The sequence below is a fragment of the Cynoglossus semilaevis genome, chromosome 15 (assembly GCF_000523025.1).
Source record: "Cynoglossus semilaevis isolate Cse_v1.0 chromosome 15, Cse_v1.0, whole genome shotgun sequence".
In the NCBI taxonomy this organism is placed as follows: domain Eukaryota; kingdom Metazoa; phylum Chordata; class Actinopteri; order Pleuronectiformes; family Cynoglossidae; genus Cynoglossus; species Cynoglossus semilaevis.
Genome location: NC_024321.1, coordinates 961951 through 972067, shown reverse-complemented (window position 1 = coordinate 972067; position 10117 = coordinate 961951). Strand labels below are relative to the sequence as shown.

At 39.9% G+C, this 10117-nt stretch overlaps 1 protein-coding gene across 4 annotated transcripts in view; it reads left to right on the top strand.

Moving 5' to 3' along the window:
* Window positions 1–10117, top strand: part of diaph2 (diaphanous-related formin 2) — a 443473-nt gene that overhangs the window by 13962 nt on the left and 419394 nt on the right. For 3 of the 4 annotated variants that reach the window (XM_025063481.1, XM_025063480.1, XM_025063478.1), the window contains exons 3-4: window positions 476–508; window positions 2574–2750. In XM_025063481.1, coding sequence (XP_024919249.1) covers window positions 476–508; window positions 2574–2750 — 210 coding nt within the window. The remainder of the gene's footprint in view (window positions 1–475; window positions 509–2573; window positions 2751–10117) is intronic. The other variant, XM_025063479.1, reaches the window with a different exon arrangement.

Sequence of the window (10117 nt, the reverse complement as noted above, 5' to 3'; positions counted from 1 at the left end):
CAGTTGTTAGCAAACACCAGTTGAAGAGGTATAATATTTACCAACGGGCAGATTCAGGGACTGTCACCAGAGGAGCTGGTTAAATGATGTTTGCTGTTCTATTTGTACCTGCCTGTATATTTATGTCTCACTTTGAAATGTCTGTTCAAATCTGTGGGATTAGAGGTGCTTTTTTTGACCATCAAAATGTCCATTCAAATTATTTTACGTGTCCTAAATGCTTCACGTCACCTGCACATGTACGGCGTTCTGGTTATTGGCTCATGTCATGTCATCATTGCTATGGGAATATGTGGATGTTCCTCTGAGATTTTGTTGATCTTAATTTGTTGAGTGAGTCCATAACCAGGACGGACTGTACATGTGAAACCCTTCAGCTGTGGGGATGAAACACACTGGTGCTCTGGTGGTTGTCCTTTTTCTGTTATGTGTTTTTTATTTTTATTTTTTTCTGCACTCTTCCCTCCTCCTACAGAACATACACATTAAAACATTGGCTGATGATATGGTAAGGTGCTTGCTTTGATGTTGGTGTGACTCCTTTTGCTCTTTTTCCTTTTCCTCATCTCATCTCATCTCATCTGATGAAATATGCGAATGGATCAAATCTGCAAAACTGAGAACTCAGACAGCAGCGAAGGGACATTTGAAACACAATCAATTAGGCTTTTGTATCAGTAAAAACGAATGGTAAAATATCCCAAATTTGAAAAAAAAAAAAAATTTTTAAATAATGAACAACAAGAAACTGCTAAAAGTAAAAGCCTCAAATATCCGTCAACTGCAGTGTTTTCAAACTTCGGGTTGCCTAAAATGTCCAGTAATTAATTTAAAAAAATTCCATGACAAAGTGAAGATTGAAAAGAAGCACTCTCTCTTAAATCATCTGAAGCCAGTTTAAAATCTTTGCAGTAGCTTTTATCATTATCCATTGTTTGAAAGAACACAGTATAAAAAAAACATGATAAAAAGGTCTCTGGGCTTGGCAGAAATTATTTAATGTCAATATTGGGTTGCGGGCTAAAATAGGTCGGGATCCACTGACCTACTCTATGTTGCTCTAAGGTGCATCCGAAAACTTGAAGTTACACAAAACAACAGAAACTGTTTAAACAAGAAAAAAAAAAAATTGAAATGCCTAAAGGTAAACCAGAACATGCAAATATTATCTCTGATTTTCTATTTTTTTATTTTTTAGAAATGCCCTTTAAAAGCCTCCTTTGTGTCTCGACCTCCTCCCACTGTGACCCAACAGTCTGAACTTTTAGTCCTTTTACCGAATTGTTTCTCAAAAACTGGCCTCGTGATTTTTCCTCATGATTAAAACATGAATTCCAATGTTGTAATTCTCCACCAACACAATCATCATTTGTGTGTGAGTCGAAGAGAGACTTTTCATTTTAAATAAAAGTTAGCTCAGACTGCAGCAGCTGGACGTGTGAAGCTGCGGCTCATAAATCATTCAAGATGTAATCAGCTCGGCATCTGCACCGGGGGCTTTGCAAATAACACGTTTACTTGTCGTCATCAATGACAGCAACGGCAACAAAAGAGAGAGAGAGAAACTTCTTAGAAACTCTCTGTTCCGTTCGTTTTCTTCGTTCAAATTTCAGGATCAACGTGTGATTTTTAAAAACAGTGATGATTTGTTTGGTCCATTCAGAAATATTTCACTCTTTTTATTTTAACCTCAGCATGTCTTTCTCTTTCTCATCTGACACTGACACATTCGGGTTGCATGCGGTTTTGGTTTGGTTTCAGACTGATACTGTGTTTATCACAGGCACGGTCACAAGAAACTAAACCGTGTGTTGTCAATTGTGCCCTATGGATATTAGAAACTCTCAATATTGCTGAGTGCAAACTGTAGTCAGTGTGTTTGTGCTGAGCGTTTTTTTTCAGCTACGACGGTGAGTAACCTCTAGATTATTGGCAGTAAAGCATGTACAAACTATGACATTATCAAGTACAAAGTTATGGGAAATGCCAGCAGAATCTCGAAGAAGCAAGAGAACTGAAATATATTCTGCAGATAAATTAGCGGTGAAAACGTATTTATTTATTTTATTTTAATTTTTTTTAGATATATGAGAGACACAAGTTATACATGGAATGAAAGCTGACTAACCCAGACTAACTAACTTCTAAGTTGGATGTGTTTTTCCTCGACAATAGGTGGAAATTAGAACAAAATAATGATAAAAAAAAAGAAAAGATAATGAGCTAAAAATATATATTTACCAATAAAACCTGAACCAATTAATTTTTGATATTTTAACAGACAAATTTAAATACAATTTGAAAACAGACTATCATAGATAAAATAAAAAACCCTTTTCATATTAGAGTTTGAAATGTGTCAAAAAATGATGATGATGATGATAAGTAATAAATCAAATGCTATCAGATTAATAAATTCAATTAAACTTATGAAAGTAGCTTAATGAGTGAATTCCATGACTTTTGGTCCCGGATAGTTGCTTGTTACTCAATGTAATGACTTTTATATACATTTATATCTTTTGACAAAATCACTTCCAGGAATTTCTTATCCTTTGCTTTTCTCCTTTCAGAGAGATCGCATTACAAGTTTTAGGAAAGCCGGCATGAAGAAGGAAAAGCCCTTGATCCAACATCCGACAGATCCCCTGTCGACTCAGGCTGAACTTCCTGTTCCTCAGCTGTTCTTCGACGACCGCTCCACGAACCTCTCAGAGAAGGAGATCATTGACCTCTTCGAGAAGATGATGGTGAGTTGGTTTGATTGATTTTCTTCATCAGGCAAGGCGTTTTACTACACCTGGCTGAAGCATAATCATGATCAGAATAAGAAATAAACGCCATGGTATTACTCGGAAATCACAAAGTAGTGCATAAACCCAATGTCCTCGCATGGGTGGAATATACTTGTTTTGTGGAGTTGATAGAGGGATTTTAAAGTTTGAAAAGAACTTGAATGAGCCCGCCCGCAGTGTTTACCCACAGATCCGCACAGCCTTGTTCTACTGATGGTGAGATTTCTGTTTGGGAGTCTTGTTAGCGTAGGATGCTGGTAAATTCACTGCTTTTCAAAGGCTTTTCCCAGTTTTAACCCAACGTCTGTGTCATCATCTGTTTTAATTAAATGGAATTCGAGGATTTGCGCACCACCCATCTTTTGGACATTCTGACTCCTATATGTAACAAGTATATAGGAACATCTTCACATTAAATGAAATAATAAATTATTGTATTGTTTTGTTAAAAAAAAACACGAAACATGTAGTGTTTGTGCTTTTTTTTTGCTTTCAAAGTTTAGCACGCGGGACAAATTGAACCCCCTAGCGGCCTGGTTTTGGCCCACGAGCCGTACCAAACCTCAAACTTTTGATCAATTTATTATAATTAATTAGTGTTTTTTTTTATTTTAACCAACTCTGATAACTGTTAGTAGTGTCATAGTCATGGCTAATAGCTAGGAGATGTTAGCTAGGAGAGATAACTGTAGCTCAGGAAAGGTAATAGTCAACTTCAACTAACTACATATTTACAATAAGTTCCTTTAAAGTTATCTACGACAGATGATATTCAAACAACCAAGCCCAGCTTTGAGAAAAGCTGAAACGGATCTCAAATAGAGCACATAACAGCTAAACGGGAAAAGAGCTGTAAATTTTGGATAGAAATAGCTTGTTAATTTCAAACGTTGCCAAAAGGAAGCCAAGAACATCGGTAAATAAAAGGACTCAATTGTTCCAGTGCCTTTGCAACTCATTTAATGCCTTACTTTGCTTGTATAGCAAACGTTGGGTAAACTAAGGCCCGGGGGCCAGGTGTGACCCGTTTAGCTTTTTATGCTAGGCCGCCAAACTTTTCCATATTATATAATTTATTCATATTATCATTATACTTCTGCCTTTTCCCTGCAATACCAACGTTTCCCCAGTAGATGGCGTAGAAAATGATAAAAGTTAGCATTTTAACCTTTATCTTAGCTTACACAAACGCTCCATCTATCCGCTCCTGACCCGTCCCCCTTGGTCAATTTTAGGACAGTTGTGGCCCGCGGGTCAACAAGTTTGCCCACGCCGGTTGGACAGGATAATTGATGAAGCATATAGTTAATAATATTTAAAAAAAAAAAACAAAATCCCTGTTTGGTATTTTCTACCATGCTATCCGCCCTCACCCTCATACATTTTCATTTGGCAACTTTGGTGTGGTAAAAAACATTAGTTTGGAATTCTCTTCACGCTGATCAGCCAGGGTCAAAAGCTCTGTCACACTTCAGATTTTTCTCCGTGGCCTCATGTAGTGGAGAATTGAAATCTAACAAAAAGCTTTCAGACCATCTCTTTGAAGTGTGGAGTGGAATTACTCTGGCTCCATCGCTCAGGTCGTGTGGACCATTGTAGATAATGCCTCTCTCCCGATGCACGCGCCTCTGTCTGTCAATGTGTGTCTGTGTGTGTGTGGTCCCCTCATACAATAGTCCTTTTCGGCAGGGCCACAGGGATGCAGCGGTGCTCCTGGTTTTCATCAGACCTGCTGCTTAGTGTTTTCTTGCCTGGCTGCTCATCCCTGTCACTCACTTCACCTCTCAATTACTGTGTTTGTGCTCACGTCTGCGTGACATTAAAGCCAGGATTCCACCGGCTCAGTGACACACTGCACGCCACAGGCGCCGTAACCGTGACATTTCTCAGGGTGGAGAAATATAATTACAGTAATGAAATCAAATAGAAGAAGAATGTCAAATACTTAACTTTTCTGCTGTGGTAGAAAAACCACGAGACCTACTACTTGCTACTGTTTGTCTTTGCTAAGTCCAGAACTACACAAAACTCTTTTTTGGTATACCCAAAAAAATAATGACGGGGAAGTTTAAATTTGACCTGGCTAAAGTTCTTTTGTGTACCTTTTTCTTGTTTTGGTAGACCCAAAAAAATAATGACGGGAAAGTTCAAATTTGACCTGGCTAAAGTTCTTTTGTACGTCAAATAAACTGTAGTAAACATGTGTCTCGTGGCGCTTTGGCCCAGAGGCAACGTCTCTGTCATTGGTGTGGACCCCCAGGGTTCCCCTCCTGGGCAAGTTCGAATCCCGGGTTAGGGCGGTTGGTACCTTCCAGTGGACTCACCACCTGCAGGAAGGTTTAGGGGGGGTTGGTGCGGTGCAATGTGATCTCGGTAATGGATAAGCAGCTGAAAATGGATGGATGGATGGAAACGTGTGTCTCAAACTAGTATCAGCAAAAACATATTTGAGGAAGCCTAACTATGCGTTAAATATCGGACTACTTACGAAAATATCTGATTACTATTGGCTCGGTTAAAATGACCCGATTGCTATACTAGGGGCTGCGGTGGTTAAGGAAGTAGACTTGGGTCCCGGAGGGTTTCAGGTTGGACTCCAACAGCTGCCAAGTTACCACCGAGGTGCTCCGAGCATGGCACCGTCCCCACACGCTGTTCCCCGTGCGCTTGAGCTGCCCCCTGCTGACTTTAATGATGGGTTAAAAGCCGAGGTTACGTTTAATTGTGTTGCAGTGGTGTCACAATGACAAAGTAGTTCACTTTCACTATTGAACAAACTCATAAGAAGTTCATGTAAAAAAAAAAAAAAAATACCCCAACTTGATGATCAACATCATCGCCATCCTTTACATCAACTTCATATTTGGCAAAATGTAGTTTTATATAATCAAAAAATAAGATTTTCTACAACCTACAAAGCCACATCCGTGTCAGTTAGCGCCTGGCTCCTGAAGAAAACAGTAATGAACGCGAGACAAAAAAAAGGAAGAGAGAACAAAAGAACAATTAGTTAGATGTGTACGGTTTGGAAGCCAGAACTGCGACGTGAGTGTGAACTTTTCTGCTTTGATGAAAGCACTGACAGTATTTGTTTTTTTTTTTCTTCTGCTGTAATCAGCTCCTCCGAAGCCTTTGCGCCGTTCATGTCACACCACCCCGACATTTGTAGTCTTTTGTCTTCACTCCCTCCCTGTTATTGATTGTTGTGATGGAGCTACATGCCCCAGTCTCAGATGTGTGCTGGATGACTGACCCTGGTCGTATTAACCAGACCCCCTCCTGTGCATTAATGACTCGCTGCAGTTCACACCATTGTTTTCTGTGTCTCCGAGGCCTGAACTGCACACTGCCTAATAGTGACAGGTCATCAAAGGCTGTGGACAGAAGATGGGAAACACACTTCAGCAGTCGGGTGGGGGGAAAAAAAAAACAAAAAAAAAAACAACAACAAACAAATTGAAGTCCGTGATATAATTTTTTTTAAAAACTGGCATCGGAAGCATAAGTATGTCCATAAAACTACCGTTAAGTTACCGAGGTAAAATACATGTTGCATTTTCCAGGCTACGCACAGCTGGATTTCAAAGTTGCTCATCAAAAACTACACTGTAATAAATAAATCTGCTGATGTCCAGGATTTGCATCTCGGCAGGGAGTCAGCGGAAACATAAAAGGCCTGAACTTTAAGGCTTTGTATTTCTTTTTTTCTATACAGTTTACATTTTGGATAAAATGTTTGTAAAACAGCAACCAAATGATGTTTACGAAAAGTATTAAAAAATGTCGAAGGAATAAGTAAAACACAACAATAACTAAAATAGAAAAAAAAATAATCCAAGTTTCTTACATGTAGGTAAAATATTGACAAATCACAGAAAGTTAGTCAAGAAATTACGCAACTGTGAAAACACATGACAGAAGCTGCCCTGAAATAGCAACAATAAAATTCCCCTCGATGGAAAAACTCCTGTTTAAGGAGTTCCTCCTTTGGCCCCAGCTATCACGAGCTGACATTGTTATTAGGATGGATGTGGTGGCAACGTGCTCTTGTTTCTCTGGAACCATTCTTCCTAGATTTATTTTTTTTTTTATTGTAAGTAGCAGCGTATGGATGTGAGGTGCTTGTAGAGACGACTGAGCAGTGAAGGAATGTCACATTGCTCTGCCGTCGCCGCTATATCCAGGTTTTATGTAGCTCTATATGGGGCCTGTGTCACTCCTACTAATAAGGTCTTTGTGATCCGTCGGCAGTTTCACCCCAACCCCGGACATTAAAAACCAGCCCATAACAGAGAGAAAGACACAGAGCGTCGCTCTATGTGTGTTTGTGTGTCTGCGCTGACACTTTCATGGAGCAGGCTTGTGGGCAAAATGATCGATTTGTCACAGTCAGAGGAGAAACATTTTTATGCGTCTTGATTTTTTTTTGCTCTTCTGAGATTTTTTTTCTTTCCCTTCATCACCACAACATTGGTGCTGCTGCGACCGCCGTGTATTTATTTCACTGTCAGAAGCATTTGATGGTTGTCATTAATTGCTGTTTTTGTCGGTCTGCGGTTCGCCAGATGAGGTCGTGTTTGTAGACGCGCAGAAGACAGTTCAGCGGCTTCTGTCTGTTGGGTCATATTTCTAATATGATTAACTCCTAATCAAAATCAGTACGGTAGAACCTCGCGATACGAGCATAATCCCTTCCAGGACCGAGTTCGTAACTCGAGGTGCTCGTATCTCAAATCATTTTTTCCCCCTAAGAAATAACAGAAAAAAAAAAAAAATCAGTTCCGGCCCTTTAAAAACTCCCTTATTAGTGCTAATAACAATGGTAAAAACATGTTTTTAATTGCTAAAAATATGGTTTTAATTATGAGATCTTATCTTCGAGAGAGAGACGATACATTAGCGGCTAATGTTTGGCGGAGGACGAGGAAAGGAAGGGAGTTCGCCCGTACGTAGACACTTGATTCCGTACCGTACCTTCCACGTACACTACATAACTTACATAAATTTAGAATTAACTTATTTATTAACTTACTCTTAACGGATTTCAGAATAAAATAAATCTGTTCCGGGCCTCTAAACACTCCCTTATTAGTGCTAATAACAATGGAAAAAAACATGTTTTGAAATGCTATAGCGACATATACACACACACACAAAATTATAGAGTCCTGTGATATAAAATAAAATGTGGATTTAATTATGAGTTTTTACCTTCAAGACAGACAGATACAGTAGCGGCTAATGGCGGCATGTGCGGAGGAGGAGGAGGGAGGGAGGGAAAAGAGTCGGCTCGTACGTAGACACAAGTCAAGACTCTCTTAGGACTCATCACTAATATGTAGAATAATTCACAAAATAGAGAGAAAATCACGTAGATAACGCAAACACAATACGGAAGACTCGCGGGAGATGCGTACAAAGTGAACGAGTGAGGCGCCGCGGGCTGCTCCGAGTGCTCGACCACCTAGCGTCGGCGTCTCTAAGCGTGTTCGTATCTCAAATCTTTACGCGTGTCTCGAAGCAAAAAATTTGCTCAAAGGCCTGCTCGTATCTCGGAATACTCGTATGTCGGGACGCTCGTATCTCGAGGTTCCACTGTATAGTCTTTGTATTTTTCAAACATGGGCCGTTAAATCACAAAATCATTTAAGTCACGACTGTTAAACAGTACCTGAATTTTTTTTTTTACCCCACCACTTTCTGCTGCTGCTGCTTTTACCACAGGCCGCACAGTGGTGGTAGTGGGAACTGCTGTTGCCTCACAGCAGGTAGGTCACTGGTCCATCTCTCCTTTTGTACAGATGGCATGTTGGTGCGCATTTTGACCTTCTGACCTGTCTGCTCGTTTTTCTTGTTTTCAAATGTCAAGAAAAAGTGATGTAGTGAGGTATTAATTATAATACTCTATACTAAACGTTCTTATAGGATTCAGGTTAATACTTAAGTTTGAGAAAATATAGACCTGCTACCATACCACTTTATATAAAACTGTCTAAATTAAATAGAACTGTGTATAATGGAACCATCTGTCACTCTGCTTGGTGTGGACCAATCGTGACTCGGCAGTTAACCTTGCAATTGGAGCAGGGTTTTTAATTTGAAAGAAAGACTTAACAAGTTGGCACACACTTTCAAAAATAGTCATTGGCTCCAAACCTGATTTCAGAGAACTGTCTGCATTAACATCCTCTTTTTTTCTTTTTCTTTTCTTTTTTTTTTTTTTACGATATCAAGCCTGTGAATTTCTTGCAAATCCCTCTGACGTTTATCCAAAAACTCAGATCTCATCACTTTAGCTGCACCAGCAACATAGTTGGACATATCCTGGGAGTTTTTTTTTTTTTTTATCAAGCCTGTGAGTGTATATTAAATAAAAGAGCATTAATCATTTTGGAGACTGAACACACAGGGCTCATTCCTTCAGTGTGCCCCCCCCCTTGGCAATCCTCCCGTAGGCTCATTGCGCCGATTCCCTCTCCAGCATACTCACTCCCTGACACATCTCGCCTCATTTGTTGAATGGCAATTAAGCAGATAAATTAGCAGGGTTCAAAGATTAATTACTAAAACACTGCTGGTTTCCATCAGTTGGAAAACCTGCCAATTGTGAGAGTTCCAATTTTTTTTTCCCTTTTCCCTTTCCGCTAGAAAATGTAGTGTTCTTTTTTATTTTATTTTTTTTTCCAAGCTCTAAGAATACAACTAGAGGAAATGTAGTTGTAGTGAGAATTTGGGTCACCGTGGCCTAGATGATATTCTGGCTCATGCATCACTGACAAAGGACGCAGAATCAGACTGAGTACGACAGCGAGTGGTTAGATGCTCAAACTGTTACATAATACAGTGATCCTACTTAAAAGTGACACCCTTATCTTATCATAACTACATTGTGTCTGACTACTACGGTCTGTCAGATCCCCCAAGTCAGAGGAGGCTTTGCTCTCTCTCCGCTCTCCTAGACCAGCAGAGGGCAGCATGGCTCCACATCTAAAGCTCCCCCCCACCCCACCCCTTCTCCTCATCCTTAAAAGACGGAGGAGGATATTTTATTTTCTTTCTCTTCATTGGAGCCATCTCTTTGTGAGTGAGTGCTTCTGATAAACATCCCCCTCCGTTCTAATCATCATGTCATTCCCGAGCTTTTAGTGCTCTGTCCGGCCTTCGCTCCATCCCTTTCGCGTCTCTCACATGAAAGACATCTTTTGTGATGCAGAATTAAAGAAGGCACAAAGATAATACTCCCAATAACACACAGATACTGCCTTTTCAGCCCATCTGATGTGATTGCATGCCCTCAGTAGAAGCAATGTTGTTTCCAGTTT